General features: G+C 52.1%; 2 protein-coding genes across 9 annotated transcripts in view; both read left to right on the top strand.

Annotated features, from left to right (window-relative positions):
- LOC100621388 (zinc finger protein 250) overlaps positions 1 to 3,886 on the top strand; it is a 45,944-nt gene extending 42,058 nt beyond the window's left edge. Inside the window, exons 8-9 of one of the 2 annotated variants that reach the window (XR_002343660.1) lie at positions 439 to 555; positions 1,088 to 3,886. The gene's annotated coding sequence lies outside the window, so the exon portion shown is untranslated. Of the gene's footprint in view, positions 1 to 438; positions 662 to 1,087 lie in introns of those variants that run through there. The other variant, XR_002343659.1, reaches the window with a different exon arrangement.
- Positions 5,057 to 20,762, top strand: C4H8orf33 (chromosome 4 C8orf33 homolog). 7 transcript variants are annotated; one of them, XM_013987986.2, is made up of 8 exons: positions 5,057 to 5,111; positions 6,237 to 6,412; positions 6,517 to 6,562; positions 6,641 to 6,789; positions 6,971 to 7,055; positions 7,205 to 7,351; positions 17,345 to 17,437; positions 19,475 to 20,762. In XM_013987986.2, the coding sequence occupies exons 1-8, from the start codon at positions 5,072 to 5,074 to the stop codon at positions 19,795 to 19,797; spliced, it is 1,059 nt and encodes a 352-aa protein (XP_013843440.1). In that variant the 5' UTR covers positions 5,057 to 5,071; the 3' UTR covers positions 19,798 to 20,762. The 7 variants fall into 7 exon arrangements, with proteins under 7 accessions (XP_013843440.1, XP_013843438.1, XP_020946174.1 ...); XM_013987984.2 differs by having other exon boundaries at positions 19,196 to 20,762; XM_005655305.3 differs by lacking the exon at positions 5,057 to 5,111 and adding an exon at positions 5,155 to 5,322 and having other exon boundaries at positions 19,196 to 20,762.

Genomic DNA, 21,119 nt, shown 5'->3' with positions numbered 1-21,119 from the left:
GTACCTCCTGTCAGGCCTGGACACACGTAAACAGCTCTCCTGTGACTGCCACATCCGCCATTCGGCTCTGACTTCTCATTTTTCTCTTACTTTCCATTCTTTAGGCAAGGTATCCATTCTGAATCATTCTTATATTTCCTTTTTTCTTTTTGTCTTTATAGGGCCGAACCCTCAACATATGGAGGTTCCCAGGCCAGGGGTCAAATCGGAGCTGTAGCTGCCGGCTTGCACCACAGCCACAGCAACACCAGATCCTTAACCCACTGAGTGAGGCCAGGGATCAAACCTGTTTCCTCATGGATATTAGCTTCGTTTCTGCTGAGCCACAGCAGAAACTCCTCATCCTTACATTTCCTAGGAAATACAGTTCCTATTTCCTCTAGTTCTCACTTGCATGTAGTAAAAGTTCTTAGATAATATTGATGATTTGTGTTTCAGAATTGGAGGCTAGGATTAAGAAGAAAGTTAACATTTAAACCGGAAAACTTATGAAGAAATGAAATACAAGAAATGGTCATAGCAGGATCTAAGCTCGGTAAAAACTGGAAAGATGAGGTGAGACTGCAGATTCGAGTGACTTGTGAGTGTGAAACACCCTCATTCTGAGAAGACTGGTTTCAGGCCAACGACAGTTACCCAGAGGGAAGTTTTTTTTTTTTTTTTTTTTTTTTTGCTTTTTAGGGCCACATCCACAGCATATAGAGGTTCCCAGGCTAGGGGTCGAATCAGAACTGCAGCTGCCGGCCTAATGCCACAGCCACAACAACATCAGATCTGAGTGGCAACTGCGACCTACACCACATCTCACAGCAACGCCGGATCTTTTTTTTTTTTTTTTTTTTTTTGTCTTTTTGCCTTTTTCTAGGGCTGCTTCCCACGGCATATGGAGGTTCCCAGGCTAGGGGTCTAATCGCAGCTGTAGCTGCTAGCCTACCCCACAGCTCATGGCAATGCCGGATCCTTCACCCACTGTCAAGGCCAAGGGATCAAACCCGCATCCTCGTGGTTGGTCGGATTCGTTTCCAGGGCGGGGATGTAACAAGTCAGAGGCAAAATTTGAATCTGAGCTCAGACTCTATCATTTCAGGAGTTTCCTGCACAAGAGCCGTCTCAGCAATGTGATCAAGGTTTTAAACATAATTCGCCCTGCTGTATAGCACCGGGAACTCTTATCTAGTCGCTTGTGTTGGGACATGATAGAGGATAAGGTGAGAAAAAAGAATGTGTTATGTATGTATGACTGGGTCACTTTGCTGTACAATAAAAATGGACTGAACACTAAGTCAACTATAATGGAAAAAATAAAAATCTTAAAATAATTCGCACGGACAGTGGCAATCAAGGAACCCAGATACTGGAAAAAACATGAGAAAAGCTTTCATTCGGGTCTCGGTTCAGCGTGAGAGCTCATACTGGAGAGAAGCCCTCCCAATCTAGGGATGCTGGGAATCCCTCGGGGAGCTCTCGGTGGGCACAGACCCCCAGAGAGCCCGCCCTGGAGAGGAAGCTGCGTGTAGTGGCTGCGGGAGCCTGCATCAGAGCCCGGATCAAGTGGGCGTCAGGAAACCCACGTGGAAGCCCCACTCGGGCGTGACGACCGTGGGGGGCCTTGAGACGAAGCGCCCGTCCTGCTCAGCATGGAGCTCGGAGCGGGCAGAAACCCCACGAACGTCGGGGCTGTGGGAACCTTTAGACGGTTCACACCTCCGTCGGCATCAGAAGCACACGGTGCCCCGCTGACGGCAGATCACAGAGGGAAGCTGCGTATGCGGCGGGTGTGGCACCTTTAACCAAAACGCGCACTTTATCCGGCGTGTAGCATTCACGCCTGTGAGAAGCCCGCGAGTGTGGAGCGCCTGGGAGGCTCAGGGCTCCCGCACCGGGCTCCGCACCATCCACCCCACACGGGAGAGAGACCCGTGAGAACCTTGAATCCGAGGAAAGACCTGCCGCGAATCCTCCGCGACGCGCCGTCCCTGCGGCTCGGTCGCCATGCTCAGCTCAGTGCCTGGTGACTGCCGCCCTAGTGGGTCCGAGTGGTAAAGACCCACGGTCAAAGCCTTAATTAAATGGCTTTTGAATGTGCCTCCAGAAAGGGGAAGGGAAAGACCAGCCAGGTGGCCATCCGGCAAACCGTACCCTAGTTTCGTAGCCGCGGTTCATCCCGGAGCAGCTGTTGCGACTGAGGGAATCCTGCTTCTACTTAGTGATCTTTCTGCTGGAGAACTAGTATTCAACCTGTAAGCCAAACCTGTCAGCTCTACTTCAGAATTCCTCTTCCTCTCCCAGATGGAAGACTCTGTTCTCTCTCGTCTCACTATTCCAGCGGCTTCACTCTTGCTCCCTGAAGTCTAATCACACCACAGTTGGTGATTTCAAAATGCAACCAATCTTGCTATGGTCCTGCTCACAATGCTTCCGTGCCCTCACCTGCCAATATCCTTCGGAATAAGATAGTTTTTGTTTTCCTCAGTTCTTTTCTGGAATTAAGTTAAAACGTTTGTCGCTAGGATTTCTTTGAATGTAACTGACCTGCAACACTGTTAGCTCCAGGTGCACAATGTGGCGCTTTGATATCTCTGTACATCACGAAAGGACCCCCTGGAAAGTCACCATGCGGAGTTGTCCTAACTGGAGTCTCCCTCACCTGTTTCACTGCTCCACCTCCTCTCTCTTCTCCGGCAGCCCCTGTTTGTTCTCTGTATCCGTGAGTGTTTCTGTTTGGTTTGTTCATTTGTTTTGCTTTTTAGATTCCACATGTGCGTCAGATACGGTATTTGTCTTTCTCTGACTTAATTCATTTTGCTAAGACATTGCGTCCTGCCTGTGTTTCCAAAATTCCTAGGAATTTTAAGGTTTCAGGTCTTACTTTAAAGCCTTTAATCCAGTTTCAGTTGATTCTGTATATGGTGTGACAGAGTAGTCCAGTTTGATCGTTTGGCATGTAGCTGTAAAAGTGAAGATTCTTCACCGTGTGGCCCCTGACTACAACTCTCATCCTCTCCTGCCTCTCTTCCCCTTAGGCTCCCTAAATGTGAAAGCTCATAGCAAAGGGGTCTTTGCATCTTTTTTTGGCCGCCCTGAGGCATATGGAGCATAGGGATCAGATGTGAGTTGCAGTTGCAACCCAAGCTTCATCTGCAGCAACGCCAGATCCTTAACTCACTGTGCTGGGCCTTGGATAGAACCTGTGTCCCAGCACTCCCAAGACACGGCTGATTATGTTGTGCCACCGTGGTAACTCCGAGATCTTCGACTTTGATAGTACCTCTGCCTGGAGTTCTCCTGGATATTTGCAAGGCTTGCCCCCCGCTTTTCCATTCCCTGCTTCGGTGTCATCTAAGCATTTGATGGGGGCACCTCTTTTATTCTCCTTAGAGTCTGCTGGGAAAGAGACTTTACAACTACAGAAAACTGGAGTTCCCGTTGTGGCTCAGCGAATTAAGAACCCAGCGTAGTGTCTGTGAGGATTCCTGGCCTCACTCAGTGGGTTAAGGACCCTGCATTGCCGCTAGCTGCTGTGTGGGTCACAGTCTCGGCTCAGAACCCGGGTTGCTGTGGCTGTGGTATAGGCAGGCAACTGCAGCTCCGATTTGATCCCTAGCCTGGGAACTTCCATATGCAGTGTGGCCCTAAAAAGAAATTTTTTTTTCACATTGGACCACAAAATAAAGTCCAACTCTTGAAATGTAGTGATTCAGAAAGATTAAAAATAAAAGAATGAGCAAACACATAAAAGGGAAATCCAGACAAAAAGAAGGCAGGGTAATGACAATATCAGACAAGATAGAATTCACATCAAAAAGCATTCAATGAGGAGTTCCCGTTGTGGGTCAGTGGTTAATGAATCTGACTAGGAACCATGAGGTTGCAGGTTCGATCCCTGGCCTTGTTCCGTGGGTTAAGGATCCAGCATTGCCGTGAGCTGTGGTGTAGGTCACAGATGCGGCTCAGATTCTGCATTGCTGTGGCTGTGGTGTAGGTTAGACCCCTAGCCTGGAAACCTCCATATGCCATGGGCGTGGCCCTAGAAAAGATTAAAAAAAAAAAAAGGCATTAAATGGTGCAAAAAAAAAGTTTACAAGGTGTTCCTGCTGTGGCACAGCAGGTTAAGAATCCAGCATTGCGGCAGCTGTGTCATAGTTTGCAGCTGCAGTGCAGGCTCTATTTCTGGCCCAGAAATTTCCACATGCCATGAGTGTGGCAAAAAAAAAAAAAAAAAAATGCCCTCAAGCACAATGCTGAAGTGCTGTCTAGTGTCCCTAAGTGCCAGAAAGCTGTGATTGACGCCTTGGAGGAAACGTACTAAATAAACTTCATTCAGTACAAGCCATAGTGCTCTGGCTGAGTTCAATGTTTATGAATCAACCACAGTTTAAAAACACATAAGGTGTTTTTAAATGGAAGCACACACAAAACAAGGTTATATATTGATTGGTTGATGAAAATGTTGTGACTGGAGGCTCTCAGGAACCTAAGCGTATTTCCCGGAAAAGCAATGGTTCAGTATTCGCTAATTCACCATTTCCAGCTACTTTACAAAACATGAATAATGAGAATTAACTGTATATAAATATTTATATTTGCACATGTGAAATCCATATCATTTTCTCAACAGGCTAGGGAGTAGGGCAAGGAAAGATTGTGTTGGTGGAGAATAGTGTGTTTCAAGAAACAGGAAACCTGAAATGATGGTTGAGAGTGAAATACGAGGAGTGGCCGTGGAAGTGAGACAGCCAGACAGGGCTAGAGAAAGACTTGCAATTCACGTTATGGACCTTTACGACCTGCCGGGGTGGGAGGCGGTGGAGAGATCTGGAGACTTGCTGACGTGGAAAACGAGATCTTCTGCACCTTCCTCTCTCAAGTTCTTCGAGGACCTAATTACTGGGTCTGGGGGTTTGAGTAGGTTCCAGGACCGCTGGGGAAGAAAAATGACGTGGCGCCGAGGGCAGTGGGGACTGCAGGGGCCTATAAAGAAAGGGGCGGGTGGGTGAGGCTCTCGGAACGCTGGCGGATCGGTGGGATCAGAGCAGAGTGAGGTCTGGAAATACTTGCTTCCGTGTGATTTATGGGGCCTGGACTGGCGGGAGCGGCAGGCAGACAGCTAGGTAAGGAGCTTGGACTTTATGTTGGAGGAAACAGAAGATTTCTAGGCAGAAGAGCAGGAGTCCTGGTTTTAGAAAGACCACTCCCACCACAGGGTGGTTCCGAAAAGACAGGAGAGGGTGACAACGCAAGCAGAGACGAGGGAGAACTCGACTGCAGCTCAGGCCAGAGACGGTGGTTTGTTCGGGGCGTGGGAGGCATGCAGACAGGCGGGTAAGGCTCCGGCTGAGCGAGCACAGGGGCGGGGGCAGGGAGCGCAGCTGGCGTGAAGCCCGCGCTCAGGCACCGTATCTGGGCTGAGAAGGTTCTGCGGGAAGCGGTTCTGGGTCCAGTCGTAGGGGGATTCGCACCTGGAGTCCACTCACCACCGCAAGCTCTAGTCAGTCCTCCAGGACCGAAATACATCCTAACTATGGTTATTTTATTTATTTATTTACTTATTGTCTTTTATCAGGGCCGCACCCGCGTCGTATGGAGGTTCCCAGGCTGGGGTCGAATCAGAGCTGTAGCCATCGGCCTACACCACAGCTCACAGCCACGCCAGATCCTTAATCCACTGAGCGAGGCCAGGGATCGAACCCGCAACCTCATGAACTATGGCTATTTTAAAATACGCCTGGGAGTTCCCGTCGTGGCGCAGTGGTTAACGAATCCGACTAGGAACCATGAGGTTGCGGGTTCGGTCCCTGCCCTTGCTCAGTGGGTTAACGATCCGGCGTTGCCGTGAGCTGTGGTGTAGGTTGCAGACGCGGCTCGGATCCCGCGTTGCTGTGGCTCTGGCGTAGGCCGGTGGCTACAGCTCCGATTCAACCCCTAGCGTGGGAACCTCCATATGCAGCGGGAGCGGCCCGAGAAATAGCAACAGCAACAACAAAAGACAAAAGACAAAAATAAATAAATAAATAAATAAAATAAAAAAAAATAAAAAAAAAGAATTGTTTAAAATAAAATAAAATACGCCTGGAAAGGCTTGATATTCTTTCCTTCAAATGTGACGCAACCTCAAGAGCCTGAGCTAGACCTGCCGGCCACGCTTTTGCTAGATTCCTGATCCTCAGAAACAATGGGATAATGACTCTTTGCTGCTTTCAGTCTGCTAAATTGCCTGGTAATTTGTTACACTTCAGTAGATAACACACTAGTTGCTTGGATGACCAGTCTCTGCCCTCTGAGACCTCCCAGCCCAGGTCCGCAAAGCTCCCCGCTCCACTCCTCGCGGCGGAACCAGGCGACGCGGATGTGTTTCCGGGGGAGCGAATTCGGCGTCGGACCGGAAGTCCTCGGGCGGCGGCGGCAGATGGCGGTGAGCGGCGGGGAGAGGACGCGCGGGTGGCGGGGCCTTGGGCGGTCCGCGGGCCCTCGTGACTCTCTTGCTTCCCGCTCCCCTCCGTCCCGCCCTTTCTCCAGGCTCCAGGACATCCTGCTCGGGAGACATCGGCTGCGCCAGGTCCAGGTACGGCTTGCGCACCCCTCAGCCGCGGAGCCCCGGGTCCTTCCACTGAAAGGTCCCACACAGTGTGTCTCTGCTTAGGGCACCCTACGTGCGGTGACGCCGCCTCCAGGGCCAAGAAACAAAAGAAGAGGAAGAAAGCCCGAGATGGGACCTCTGTGGCGAGTGGAGGCGGGAAGGCCTTGGAAAAGCCGGCCCCAGAGGAAGCCCCCCTAAGCGCGGAGGCCCAGGCAAGGGCGGGCCTCAGTTCCGAGGGTGCCCTCCGGGTGGGAGTCCGCTGGTGGGTGTGGTCTCGGATCTGCAAATTTAGGCGGGGAGGGGGTGAGATGCGGAGTTTTGGGTTTTGGGATGGGGCCGGAGGCCGCGGGGTCCCGGTGCCCTCTCACAGCCACTATCCCCAATTCATCACAGGCGGAGCAGCTGGCCCGGGAACTGGCCTGGTGCGTGGAGCAACTGGAGCTGGGGCTGAAGATGCAGAGACCCAGCCCTAAGCAGAGTGAGGGGCCGCATCTGAAGTGTTGGGGGGAGGTGGATAGTGACAGCACCTGCAGGTGCTGCCAAGGGGTGGAATTGCTGCCTTTGCGGTTAGGGCAGTTGGAGAGGTGAGGGTAGAGAAGGTGACCGGTCCTTTATTTTTATCCGTAGAAGAGCAAGCTCTTGGGGCAATCCGAATCCTGCGCAGCCAAAAAACCCCTTTGCCCCGGAAGAGGCAGCTGATGCACTCCTTGTTTGGGGACTATCGGGCTCTGATGGAAGCCCAGTGGCGCGAGGCCCTGCGGGCTCTAAGGACTGGTGAGGAGCTGGGAACTGGCTGATGTAGAACTGCCTAGTTCAGGGGGTTGGGGAGGGAGAGTGGAAGGGGGAAGCCCAGAGCAGTATGGCTGGCAGGGGCACAGGGGTGACTCAGGAAAGCCTCAGGAGCAGGACCTCGGGCACACAGAGCTCTGGCGTGAAGGAGGGAGGCTGGAGCAGGATAGTGAGTGAGTCTGTGATTCTCAGCCGGGTTGTGATGATAGCACCTACATTATAATTCTGAGAAATGAATCAGTTCCTTTTTATAAGGGAGCTAGAGTTAATGGGCACAGGTGGTGTCCGCCGTTATCATTCAATTCTGACACGTCTCCCCCTCCCTGCAGCAGCCCACTCAGCCCAGGTGCAGCCTGTAGGCGAGGCCACCAGAAAGAAGAGCGGCAGGGTGTGCAGGCTTCGTCAGGCCGGGCGAGCTAAGGACACCAGTGACACTCCTGATGAGTTTAGGTTCAATTTCTTTTAGCCTCTTCCCCATTCTGCCAACAGTCCTCCCCGGGGTGATGGAGTGCAGAGCTTTTCCAGGAAGGCGCCGTCAGATGTGGGGTTGCTCTGTCCCTGGCTGCTCGCTGGATCTGGTGCCATGGCTGTTGGGCGGATGTGAGACATGCATGTTGGGTACTGACTGCCTCACAAGCACAGGACCCCATTTGTGGCTTTTCAGCTGAAATGTCCCTCCTGCTAGAGAGGGAGGTGCACTGGGAAGTGTCTCCATAAACTGCAGTGAGTGTGCAGCGTGTCATAGGGCTGACTCAGGATGGAGGGCGTTGGCCGTAAGGATTAGGGCCGAAGCTGCACAGCTGTGCCCTGGGGCTCACTTACGAGAGGACGTCCTATCAGGTGGTGTAGAGCTTCCTGCCGTTATGTTACCTCTCATTAATAAAGTGACTTCTTATAAAAGTGAACGAGTGAAAGCCTGTGCTGTCTTTATGAGAGGAAGGCTAGATGGGCTGGTGTCTGGCAGTACTGGGTTCAGGCCCTCACCCCAGTGCTTGTTCTTTTGTGTGTACTGCCTTCGTTCCAGAACAGGAGTCATCCTTGGGGAGCCAACATAGATCCCAGAAGCCCAGACTCTGTTCTTGAGAGCAGATAGCTTCTTGCGTAACAGTCCCTCCCAGACGCGAGGGCTGAGGGTCATTGGATGACCTCCGGATGTCGGCCGCTCCGGGTGACCATCCCAGGCCTTCTACGGTACATTGGTTTTTTTGGGTTTTTTTTTTTTTTTTTTTTTGCTTTTTAGGGCTGCATCCATGGCACATGGAGTTTCCCAGGCTAGGGGTCTGCCAGCGTACACCACAGCCACAGCAACACCAGATCCAAGCTGCACCTGCAACCTACACCACAGCTTACGGCAATGCTGTATCCTTAGCCCACTGAGCGAGGCCAGGGATCAAACCCACAACCTCATGGTTCTTAGTCGGATTCATTTCCACTGGGAATTCCTATGTTGGGTTTCTAAGGTGGCTTCATTCTCCTCAGTGGCTGTGATGCTTTCTTTGGTGCTGACTCCCAGACTCGCAGACTAGACAAGGTAGATGCCTGGAGCCTGACTGCTTCCTCAAGGTCTCTGCTTTGATGTTTCACAGGCATTTCAAATGTGTCCACAACCTCCAATTTGTCCCTAAATGTCCCATCTTTCCCTGCTTTTCAGTGTATGGCACTACTGCCCAACTAGCCCATGAGGCCAAAAATCTGTGTCATCTCTGCAAAAGGGGTTCCTGGCTCCAGCCTAGTGTATGTTTTGTGTGTGGCTTTCCCTGCCAGCAATAGTTCTTGGACACCCGCAGTCTGTTCACCTGCACTTCTCACCAACTGGTCTAAGGCACAGGTTCCCACGACCCCTCCTTGGGTTCAGTTAACTTGCTACAGTGGCTCGCAGAGTCAGGACAGCGTGTTACTCACTAGATTACCAGGTCATTACCTGGATGTGAGTAACAGCCAAATAAGAGGTGACGGCGTGCGCGCGGAGAGGCAAGAAACTCTCCGGTCTCCAGGGTCCACTCCCCGGAACTCTGAGCCCGAGCTGTCCCTTTCCCCTCCCTTTTCATCTTTTACAGAGGCGTCATTATATAGACATGAGTGATTGAGTCACTGACGACTGGCGATTGATTCAACCTCCAGCCTCCCTGCCCTCCCCAGAGGTGGAGTTGGGGGATGGAGGGGCGGACTGAAAGTTTCGACCTTCATCGTGTGGTTGGTTCCCCTGCCAGTCAGACCCCATCCTTCATTGGGATCCAGAAATCACTTCCCTAAAGTGTTTTCAGGAACTGAGGACCAGAGACCAAATAGCCCATCGCCCTTGTCACTCAGGAATTTCCAAGGGTTGTGGAGCTGTGAGCCGGAAACAGTGGACGGGGACCAAGTATAGGGAGTTCCCTGATGGTTCAGCGGATTAAGGATGTGGTTGTCATTGCTGTGGTGCAGGTTCGATCCCTGGCCTGGAGGAACTTTTGGCTGCCGCAGGCGTGGCCCAAATATGTGTGAGAAATATTTTGATCATTTGAATGGCCAAACACATTCAAATGATATTATAAACCATGATATTGCACCTGCTGTTGTTCTTTTTCCCCGCGCGCGTGTTTAGGACTTGAGCTGTACCTGAGCTCTGCCTTCGGACTCGGTCTTGGGCTTTCGTGCTTTGTCCTCTGGGCCCCTTGTGCTGGCCTCTCACCCTGACTGCTCTGCACTTGCTTCCCGTCTTCTCACCAGCCAGGGTTCCTCCCCTGTCAGGTCGGGCTCTCTTCCTCTGACCCAGTGACCCCCGCGCACCCAGCATGCAGTGTGAAGGCTGGTGGACAAGGCCCCGCACAGGCCTGCACACACTGAGGTTCCCTCCCCTGTTGCTGCCCTGCTGGCTGAGTCCCGCTGCAGGGTCTACATTTCTGCTGCTCCCTTTGCCTGCTTGCTCTTCCCCCAGATTCTAGCATGATTGGCTTCTGGGAGAGTCCCTGGCTTTCACAGTGAAGTGACTCCACCCTGTCGTTCATCAGCTGGCAGCGGGGAGGGGCCAAGGCTGAGTGCTATGTGGTGCTGCAGCTTCACAGACGGTCTGCCTATAGCAGGCCTGGACACAGGGGAACATGATCAGGAAACAGGAGGCACTTGAAGATCAGTGATGTGGGGGCGCTGCCTGGCTAGGGGTGGGCTGTCAGCTGGCCACCCTCTCCAGTCTTAGGTCAGAAAATCTTTCTGGGAGTTCCTCAGTCTTGGCGCAGTGGTTAACGAATCCGACTAGGAACCATGAAGTTGCGGGTTTGGTCCCTGCCCTTGCTCAGTGGGTTAAGGATCCGGCGTTGCCGTGAGCTGTGGTGTAGGTTGCAGACGCGGCTCGGATCCCGCGTTGCTGTGGCTCTGGCGTAGGCTGGTGGCTACAGTTCTGATTCGACCCCTAGCCTGGGAACCTCCATATGCTGCAGGAGCGGCCCAAGAAAAGGCAAAAAGACAAAATCTTTCTGCCTGGGGTGCTTCTCCTCTGGCCTTTATGCAGTGGTGACCTTGTTGGGCTTCCCTCTGTTGCTTTTTTGTTGGATGGCCACAGCTAAGTCCCTTCGCTTCCTCAGTTCCCCGTCTGCAGATGCGATGGGGCGGTTAGCTGGAGGCCCTCAGCCACAGGCCGTGCACTCAGCCTGGGTCCGCTGCTCTGTGTGTGGTGAGGTCTCAGGCCAGTGCCGGCTCCGTGTCTGACACAGACACCATTGGTCCCTCTGGTCTGGCCCCTGCAGGGGTGCTGGTGTCCAGCCACACGGAGAGCCCCCAACCCACTCCTCTGCTTGCCTAGAGACTCTTGCCCACTCTTCTCCCTGGTATCCTGCGCCCCAGCACTGCCCCCCACCAGGCCCTGTGCTTCTGCTTGCCCCTCGCTCTTGGTACCCTCCACTCTTGGGTTCCCTTCACCTCATACTCCCTCTGGGATGCCACTCCTCCTCCCCCACAGACCCCTTCTTCCCCCTGTGCCCCAGCTCCCTGTCCCCCTTCTGGCTCAGCTAGCACTGGGACTGCTTCAGCCCAGCCCTGCAGGGATGCGTGGAGGAGGGGAGCTGGAATGGAAGCCCAGCCTGTCTCTACACAGGCCCTTGGCACTGCTGGCCACACCGTTGTGCTGCCTGTTCTCTTCTTCCTGGGGCTGGGAGCCACCCAGGCAGGGCGCATCTGTGAGTCCAGCTGAGGTTCAGCCTGTGGGTCAGCATGTCCATGGTTCTGGCAGGACCCTCAGCTGGGATGGACACAGGGACTCTGGACAGGCTCCAGGTGTCCTGAGCAGGTGGCAGCAGTGTTCTGGCTCCATTGTTCCCACCTTCCTGTGTGCACTGGACCAGAGCCCTGGGGGTGCCTGGTGCAGCTTGAGTGCTGGGGAGGGACCTTTCCTCATAACTGAGTACTCCCTTTTTTCGTGGAGTTAGGGGTCCAGGAGTCAGAATGGATGCAGTTTTGACAATGTAATGCACATGTTGGTTTTTAATAAAATAGGCCGTTTGTTCTATGAAATGTTACCAGCACCTGCTCAGCTCCCTGTTGGTCTATTCTGAGGACTGTACTCCTTCCAGCAGAGGGAGGGGCTCCCGTACTTGAGTCCCACTGTCTCGTGGAAAATGGAAGTATGTCTTCCACCCTCTGGATGCCGGGACAGGTCAGGCTCACGGGTACACCCTCTACCCCCTGAGATTTCAGGGCCCACCTATGCCCACCAGCAGCTGCACATACCCTGCATCGTGGGGTTCCAGGAAGCCCCCAGCCCAGTTTGTACACTTAACTGTGCCCGTGTGGGACTCACTGAAAGCTGACCCCCATCCCAGTCTTTCTCTTTTGGTCAAGGGTACCAGCTGCCCACTGCCCTCAGGTCATGTGAGCGCCACACTTGGGGAGCTTTAGAAACAGGGGACCCCCACTCTCCTGTGGTCTTCCTTGGAAAGGCGGGGTGAGCTCCTTACACTAATGAATTCCAGAGGCACAGAGCTAAAGCTGAAAACCACCCTCTAGAAATGCCGAGTTCCCAGGCCAGGGACTGAACCTGCACCACCGGGACCTGCGTTGCTCATTCCTTAATGCTCCGTGGAAATGCTTCCTCTTCAGTGTGCAAGGGAGATACTTGTTTTCTCTCACCAGAAAACTAAGATATTCTTAGACTTGCAAATATTTCTTCTGATTATGTCTTAAAGGTTTAGGATCACCATCTCCTTTTTAATTTTTTATTTATTTTTTATTTTTATTTTTTGTCTTTTTCCATGGCTGCACCCGCGGCGTATGGAGGTTCCCAGACTAGGGGTCTATTCGGAGCTGTAGCCACTGGCCTACACCACAGCCACAGCAACGCCAGATCTGAGCCGTGTCTTCGACCTACACCACAGCTCATGGCAACGCCGGATCCCCAACCCACTGAGCGATGCCAGGGATTGGACCCACAACCTCATGGTTCCTAGTCGGATTCGTTAACCACTGAGCCACGATGGGAATGCCACCATCTGCTTTTTGAAAATTTATGTTTTAGTTAAAGTATAGTTGACTTACAGTGTTGAATCAACTTCTGCTGTACAGCAGAGTGATCTGGTCAGATGTGTACACGTGTACACACTCACACACTTCCCTGGGCTCATTGTCCACCATGGTCCGTCCCCGCAGATGGGACACAGTCCCTGTGCTGCACACTAGGACCTCGCTACGCATCCACTCTAAGTGTCCTGTTTGCATTTACCAACCGAGCTCCTTGTGCATCCCATTCCCTCCCCCCGCCTTGGCAACCACGAGTCTGCCCCCATCTCTGTGAGTCTTTCTGTTTTGTAGATAAGTTCATTTGTGCTGTATTTCACATTCTACATATAAGCAATAGATGGTATTTGTCTTTCTCTTTCTGACTTCACTTAGTACGAGAATCTCTAGTTTCATCCATGTTGCTGCAAATGGCATTATTTTTTTCTTTTTTCTTTTTTTTTCTTTTTAGGGCTGCATTTGCGTCATATGGAAATCCCAGGCTAGGGGTCCATTTGGAGCTGCAGCTGCTGGCCTACACACAGCCACAACAATGTGGGATCCGAGCCGAGTCTTTGACCTATACCACAGCTCACGGCAATGCCAGATCCTTAACCTACTGAGTGTGGCCAGGGATTGAACCTGTGTCCTCGTGGATCCTAGTCAGGTTTGTTACCAATGAGCCACAACAGGAACTTCCTATTTTGTTCTTTTTTATGGCTCTGTGTGTGTGTGTGTGTGAATCTTCTTAATCCATTCACCTCTCAATGGACCGTTAGGTTGCTTCCATGCTGTGGCTCTTGCGAGTAGTGCTGCATTGCACATAGGGGTGCATCTGTCTTTTTGAATTAAAGTTTTGCCCTGATAGATGCCCAAGAGCGGGATTGCTGGGTTGTGTAGTAGTTCTATACTTAGTTTTCTGAGGACTCTCCATACTGTTTTCCACAGTGGTTGTACCAGTTTACATTCCCACCAACAGTGCAGGAGGGTTCCCTTTTCTCCACACCCTCTCCAGCATTTGTTATTTGTAGACTTAGGTTCTGCCTGGTTTCTTATGTTCACTGGTTTCTGGAAAACCTTCCTAATGTGCATGTGATGACATATATGGGAATTGTTGATTTTATTAGCTTTTTTTTTTTTTTTTTTTTTTTTGCTTTTTGCTTTTTAGGGTCACACCCACAGCATATGGAGGTTCCCAGGTTAGGGTCAAATTGGAGCTACAGCTGCCAGCCTACATCACGGCCACAGCAACATCAGATCTGATCCTCGTCTGTGACCTACACCACAGCTCTCAGCAATGCCAGATCCTTAACCTACTGAGTGAGGCCAGGGATCCAACCTGCAACCTCATGGTTCCTGGTCAGATTTGTTTCCACTGTTCCATGACGGGAACTCCTATTAGGTTTGCTAACAGTCTTATAATTTAATAGGAAATTGTGCTTATTTTTAGAAGTACATACTAAAGTATTTGGGTGTGCTGTGTTGTCTGTAATTTACAATATTCTAGTGAGCTTCAAGCCTGTTTATCTAGCCCTCTTGACGTTTCTCTGAACTTCCTAGCACCTCTTATAAAAAGACACATTTTACTGCAATTTTAAAAATCAGTGGTTCTTGGAGTTCCTGTCGTGGCTCAGTGGCTAATGAATCTGACTAGGGATCCATGAGGTTTTGGGTTCAATCCCTGGCCTTGCTCAGTGGGTTAAAGATCCGACATTGCCGTGAGCTGTGGTGTAGGTCGCAGATGCGGTTCGGATCCCGTGTTGCTATGGCTCTGGCATAGTCTGGTGGCTACAGCTCCGTTTAGACCCCTAGCCTGGGAACCTTCACATGCCGCAGGAGCAGCCCCAGAAAAGGCAAAAAGACAAAAAAAAAAAAAAAAAAAAAAAAATCAGCGTTTTGTATTTTTTTTTTTTCTCGCTGCACTCGGACTATGCAGAAGTTCCCTGGGTCAGGGATTGAACCCAAGCCATGGCTGTAACCAAAGCCACAGCAGTGACAATGTCAGATCCTTAACACATTGAGCCACGAGGGAACTCCATCAGTGGTTGTTCTCCAGGCTCATTTAGTATATTTTCAGCAGCTGGATGGCTCCTAGGTTTCCTTACCCTGTTGACTCTTCTGAGACAGTGACACCCTGTAAAACTTTTTTAATAGCCTCATCTGATCTGTTGAGTCAACTAGGCAAGTCTTATTCAAGTGCAGTGACAATTACACTGTGGGAGATCTCTGAGTAGAAATTAACCTGGCAAGGTGGTGGTGAGGTCATCCCAAGGCAAGGGGAAAACTTATCACTTATGCAGTGGAATCATTAAATGAGTTCACCAAATTAGTGAATAAAGAGACCCTACCTGTAGTTATGTGACTTTCCCCTGAGAGGGAGGGAGGGAGGCAATAGGTGTAGATGAGACGGATGTTGCTGCAGGTGGTTGGACTCTTCCCTTTGGGGACGAGTGGTGCCTTGTAGCAGTAGGCCAGCTTCCCTTCTGGAGAGATTTTCATGAATCCAGGCCACATCTTTGTCACCACACGGAGTAGGGAGGCTGAACAAAGCAGGAGAGATGTTTTGCCATAAACATGGGGGCCTTCACAGCAGTTATAGTACCTAATGGAGAAAAAGTTAATGTGTTTTTGTCTATAGCTTTTTATTTATTATTTATTTATTTATTTTGTCTTTTTGCCATTTCTTGGGCCGCTCTCATGGCATATGGAGGTTCCCAAGCTAGGGGTCCAATCGGAGCTGTAGCCACCGGCCTACACCACAGCTCATGGCAACACTGGATCCCCAACCCACTGAGCAAGGCCAGGGATCGAACCCGCAACCTCATGGATACTAGTCAGATTCTTAACCTGCTGAGCCATGACGGGAACTCCCAGGGCTATTCTTTTGATATAACTTAAATATATATATATGTGTGTGTGTATGTATGTATGTATCTCTCACTCTCTCCCAACTGTGTTCTTCTTTGGAATGGCTTAGGCTATCCAGAGGTCTTTGTTGTTACATACAAGTGGTAGGATTGTTTGCTGTGGGTAAAAAATGCCACTGGAATATTGGAGGGAGGTCATTGGCTGAATTAAGTGGTGTGGACCCTCCCTTGGAGGCCCACTTTACTAACTGTGGAACAATTTTGGCGAGCCAGTTAGGAGAGTGGGGCTGGAATTGCCATTCCATCCAGTCACCAGCCCGGAGTTGCCTGCTGACTTGGGATCAGCAAAGCTGGCTACATAACCGGGCAGTTTGCCCCAGTCCTTAACCTTTGGGCCAGTGAGGGCCACAGAATTCAGTCTGAGGTCAAAAAATCAGCCAAGGATTGGGTGGCATGCTCCCCAGATAACCCCCGCTCCAGTGTATCTACAGCAAGGACACTTGCTACAGGTGAGGGCAGTGGCGCGTGAATGACTGACGCGGGGCAGTGACCACACTTCAGCCAGTAAAGCCGAGGCTGGATGGTTGAGGGGAAGGACCCTGGCCATCTGGTTGGAGGCAGAGCTCTGCCTAGAGGACTGGACTGGGGGTTGGTTGTCCTGACCGAGTGCAGCTTTAATCTCTTCTCTGGTCTTGTTTGTGCTGGTGCCCTTGGAAACCCTTGCTGAAGCGGTGGACGTGGGTCAAGCACGTCAAGGCCGACAGGGTGCTCGCTGACCAGGGCAGGTGAGCCCTCGGCTCTCTGCCGAGTGGAGGCAGGCGTCCATGTAGGTGAGCCACTCCCGCCTGCTGCTCTCCCGCCTCTCGGACACCGTCAGAAACCCTCGAGTGCATCTTTAGTGTTGGTCTGTCTAACCCCAGTTCGCTGTCCCGGGCAGGGCGCATGTCTGTCGGGGAGGCCTCTCCCCACTCCCCTCCACTGCACCCTCCGTCCTCAGTCATTAACGCTTGAAAAACCTGTTTGGGGAGGTCCCACTGTGTCGCAGCAGGATCAGTGGCATCTTGGGAGTGCTGGGACTCAGGTCTGATCCCCAGCCTGGCACAGTGGGTTAGGGATCCAGTGCTGCAGCTTTGGCTTGGATCAGCTCCCTGGCCCTGCAACTCCATATGCCACAGGGCAGCAAAAAAAAAAAAAAAAAAAAAAAAGGCAGCTCTTGTTTTTGCCACATTTCAGGGAAATCACTTCGCCTGCTGGGAAAGAAAAAGAGGGACCCCCCCCCATCACCCAGAGTGCTTGGGTCCTTGTAGGTGACTGTACAGAGGACTGAACACATGCCAGATGGGCACTTGGCCTCCCTGACCGTTACCTGAATCGGGCGGGGACAAGCCCTCTTTGAGCAAGTCTCTGACTGCTGGAGAGGCTCTCCGGGCAGTGCATTTGGCTGGAGAACCCTTATTTCCCACTCCGCCGTGACTCTGTCTCCAGGGTCTGCTGGCTGAACGTACCCACCGACCTCAGGAACTGCTCAGCCTCCCGGTGGGTCTGGTGACGTCGAATCCCTGGCCTAAGACGGGACCTTATGACTGAAGTCCTCTCAGGCGGCACTCCCCCAGCCATCCTCACAAAGGCGGGTTTGTGTTTCCCTTAGAGCGCCCGGACCTCTGGTGTGGACTGGACCCTGGGATCTGCATCGCAACCAGCCCTAGGAGGCGGCCCCTGGGGAGCCTGAAACAAACGAGAGGTGAGGCCTCCCCAGGTGGGGTAACCAAGCCGCTGTCCCGGTGAAACCGCCAGTAGGGTGCAGCCTCCGGACCGGGAAGGGACTGCCCCCAACAGCTTCGTTTCTGTGCAGCAGAACCCTCACCAATGGGTACGTGGAGGAGGTCGCCCTCTGACGGCGCCTCCAAGTCCAACACCATTTCTGCAGCTGCACCTCTCTTGCCAGAATTGGAAAAAAACAGGGTTGAGAAACCCTTGTCCAGTTTCACACGGTGCTTTGCCAAACCAAGGGCCCCTGTGAGAAGTTCAGGGTCATTTCTAATCTCTCTCCTGGTATTGTGGGCTCAGCCTGAGCATCCTCTGGTTTCTGCCTCTGCTGTGAGTAGCTGCTCCCCTTTCTGACAGTTCCCCTGAGTCATCTGCTCCTCCCTCGCCTGGTTCCCTGCCCCTCTCTCCCTCCAGTCTACCAGTCCTCCCTGCTGTGCTCAGCCCTCCTGATTCCCCACCTCCACCTCTTGGCAGGCCTCCCCCAGGCACGGGCCGGGTGCGCCCTGTAGCCGCCCTCAGTGCCAGCTCTCTGGACTCACGAGGCTGCTCCCGCTTCGAGATGTTCCTGGTGCAGAGGGCAGACTGTCCACCCCGAGTGGCCCTTCTTGTCCTTGGATCTGTTATAACCGGAAGGGTCAACACAGGGGTTGAAGGGAGGCCCCAAGGGAAGTCCTTAACTAATTTTCGTTTTATTTTATACTTTATTTTTTTTTGTCTTTTTGTCTTTTCTAGGGCCACACCCGCGGCATATGGAGGTTCCCAGGCTAGGGGTCTAATCAGAGCTACAGCTGCCAGCCTACACCACAGCTCTCGGCTACGCCAGATCCTTAACCCACTGAGCAAGGCCAGGGATTGAACCTGCAACATCATGGTTCCTTGTCGGATTCGTTTCCGCTGCACCACGATGGGAACTTCAGTTCATTTGTTTTTTTAATTTTTATTTATTTTTGTCTTTTTAGGCCCGCCCCCATGGCATATGGAGATTTCCAGGCTAGGGGTTGAATCAGAGCTGCAGCCGCTAGCCTACACCACAGCCGCAGCAATGCCAGATCTGAGCTGTGTCTGCAACCTACACCACAGCTCACGGCAACATCAGATCCTTCACCCACTGACAGGGATCCTCATGGGTCAGATTCCTTTCTGCTGAGCCACAGTGGGAACTCCAGGAAGTCCTTAGTTTAGTCTGAGGAGTGTTCCACATGCCTTTGCTCACTTGGGTGGATGGCGACACCCTCCTGAACGTCTCATTCACTGGGGAGGAAAAGACATCGATTATAACTAATACAAGGGAGGAAGCTGGTAAGACCGATAAACATAATGCAGGACACGAGTTCGCTTTTAGTGCATCAGGTTGAGGATTTAGTGGTGTCACTGGAGCAGCTTGGGTGGCTGCTGTGGGCTGGGAGCTTCCACGTGCCATGCGTGCAGCCTGAAAAAAAAAAAAAAAGAAAAAATACTGTGGGAAGTTCCCATTTTGGCTCAGCAGGTGAAGAACTCGACTAGTATCCATGAGGATGCGGGTTCCATCCCTGTTCTCGCTCAGTGGTTTAAGGATCTGGCGTTGCTGCAAGCTGTGGTGTAGGTTGTGGATGTGGCTTAGATCTGGTGTTGCTTGGCTGTGGCGTAGGCTGGTGGCTGCAGCTCCAATTAGACCCCTAGCCTGGGAACCTCCATGCTATGAGTGTAGCCCTAAAAAGCGAAAAAACAAAAAACAGGGCGTGCTGTATTCCAGCCTGGAATCCAAACCCTTCCCAACGTGGATGCCAGATGGGATCATTGAGAGGGAAACAGTTTGCAGCACCTCACACATTTCAGGAATTTAAGGACATACGATGGACTGGGAAGAAAGCCATGGATTGGAATAGGGTTCAGAGAGCCATCCTGGGACTAAAGGAAAACCCTTCAGCCTTCCTGGAGTGCCTTTGTGGGCACACACACTTGAACCTGGAGCCAATGGCAGGGCACACTGTTCTTAACTTCCATTTCACTTCCCTGACTGCCCCGACATTAGGAGACGATAACAGAAGTTGGAGGTGGGGCCCACCACGCCCAGTCTCCCGGTTGCAGTCGGCATTCTGGGTGTTCAACAACCAGGACCTGGAGGTGGATGCCAAGGAGGACAGGTGGGCAGAACCAACTGCCAGTGCTCTGGCGTCACCTCCCAGTGATGACGAGGGACCCTGTGGCATTGAGGAATCACCCCGGGTGTCAGAGTCTTTGCCCGTGGAGAGAACACTGCACGGAGGAGGCCTGGAAAGGGGGATGCCCCAGACGCCTGGAAGGATCCAAAGGCACCCCTGTGTCCTGGCTCATCCTCACTGGTTTCACACATGAAAGAAGACTGAGGGGGGCCCAGGGGCTCCTTGGAAGAACCCCAGCCGATTCTGACTGTGGGGAGGAAAAAGGTTTCTAGTGGACACAGGGGCTACCTACTCAGCCTTGAGCCCCCGACAAGCTGAATGACCGAAGATAAATGTGAGAGAATGGGAGGGGAGGGAAGACACAGGAAGGCGTTTTTACAGAGCCCCTGAGTGCGCCCGGGAGGGGACACGTCACCCGCACGTGTGTTGGGAGCCCAGTTCCCTTGTAGGAGGAGCGGGACTGTATCTCAGAGATGAACGCCTTGCCATGGAAATGCCCAACACTCCCGTCCATTCAGTGGCCTTGGTGCTGTGGCCCCTCTGCCCAAATAATAGCTAATTCACCTTGAGGGGGTTCATCGCTCTCTGGGGACCCAGGCACCATGGGCAGAGTCAGAAAGGCACCTCCGGTCTTGGTCAAGCTGTGACCCGGCTATAATCACCCAAGTAAAAGCAATACCCCTACATGAAGAAGCCCTAGCAGCATGAAGCCTCTTCAAGCAAGCGCTTCTTAGACCCCTAGTCCCTTTGCAACACTCCTGTTCTGCTGGTTAAGGAGAAAAGTGGGAAATACTGGCTGGTTCGGCACCTCTGAGCCATACATGAAGCCGTGGAGGAGATTCATTTCGTGGTGCCAAACAGCTTCTAAATCCTTAGACGACCCAGGTCTCAGCGTTAGACTTAAAAGAGGCTTTCTTGGGAGTTCCCTTTGTGGCTCAGTGGTTAACAAACCTGACGAGGATCCATGAGGATGCAGGTTTGATCCCTGGCCTTGCTCAGTGGGTTAAGGATCTGCATAAGCTGTGGTGTGGGTCGCAGATGCGGCTTGGATCCTCTGTTGCTGCACCTGTGGTGTAGGCTGGCAGCTGTAGCTTTGATTTGACCCCTAGCCTGGGAACCTCCATATGCCCTGGGTGCAGCCATTAAAAAAAAAAAAAAAAAAAAAAAAAAAAAAAAAAAAAAGCTTTCTTTTGTGTGTGCCCCAAGCCCCAGAATCGCAGTACGTTTTTGCACTTGGATGGCGGGACCCTGGACAGCTTGAGAAATACTGTGCTGGATGCTTCTGCCCCAGGAATTAAACTCCCTGCCCTTCTTGGGAAGGTTTTAGCTGAGGGCCTCGGTGACTGCCATTCAGTACGGAAACGGTTCTCCAGCCAGTGGTGACCTCGTGATCACTGCCTCACCGCAGAGCTTCCTGACCTTGACGTGGTCAATGTCTTCGGTCGCCTGGCAGAGAGACAAGGCAAAGTTTCAAAGAAAGCAGCTCAGATCTCCCTCCAGTGGGTGGACCGTATG

Source organism: Sus scrofa, chromosome 4, assembly GCF_000003025.6.
Source record: "Sus scrofa isolate TJ Tabasco breed Duroc chromosome 4, Sscrofa11.1, whole genome shotgun sequence".
Classification (NCBI taxonomy): Eukaryota; Metazoa; Chordata; class Mammalia; order Artiodactyla; family Suidae; genus Sus; species Sus scrofa.
This window is presented reverse-complemented; position numbering and strand designations above follow the sequence as displayed.

Bases quoted from the DNA above. Each gene is read 5' to 3' on its own strand.
- C4H8orf33 (XM_013987984.2), top strand. From the start codon at position 5,072: ATGGGGCCTGGACTGGCGGGAGCGGCAGGCAGACAGCTAG. The intron at 6,563-6,640 runs GTACGGCTTGCG...GTCTCTGCTTAG, and splicing joins ATCGGCTGCGCCAGGTCCAG to GGCACCCTACGTGCGGTGAC. The intron at 7,352-17,344 runs GTGAGGAGCTGG...TGTTTCCCTTAG, and splicing joins CCTGCGGGCTCTAAGGACTG to AGCGCCCGGACCTCTGGTGT.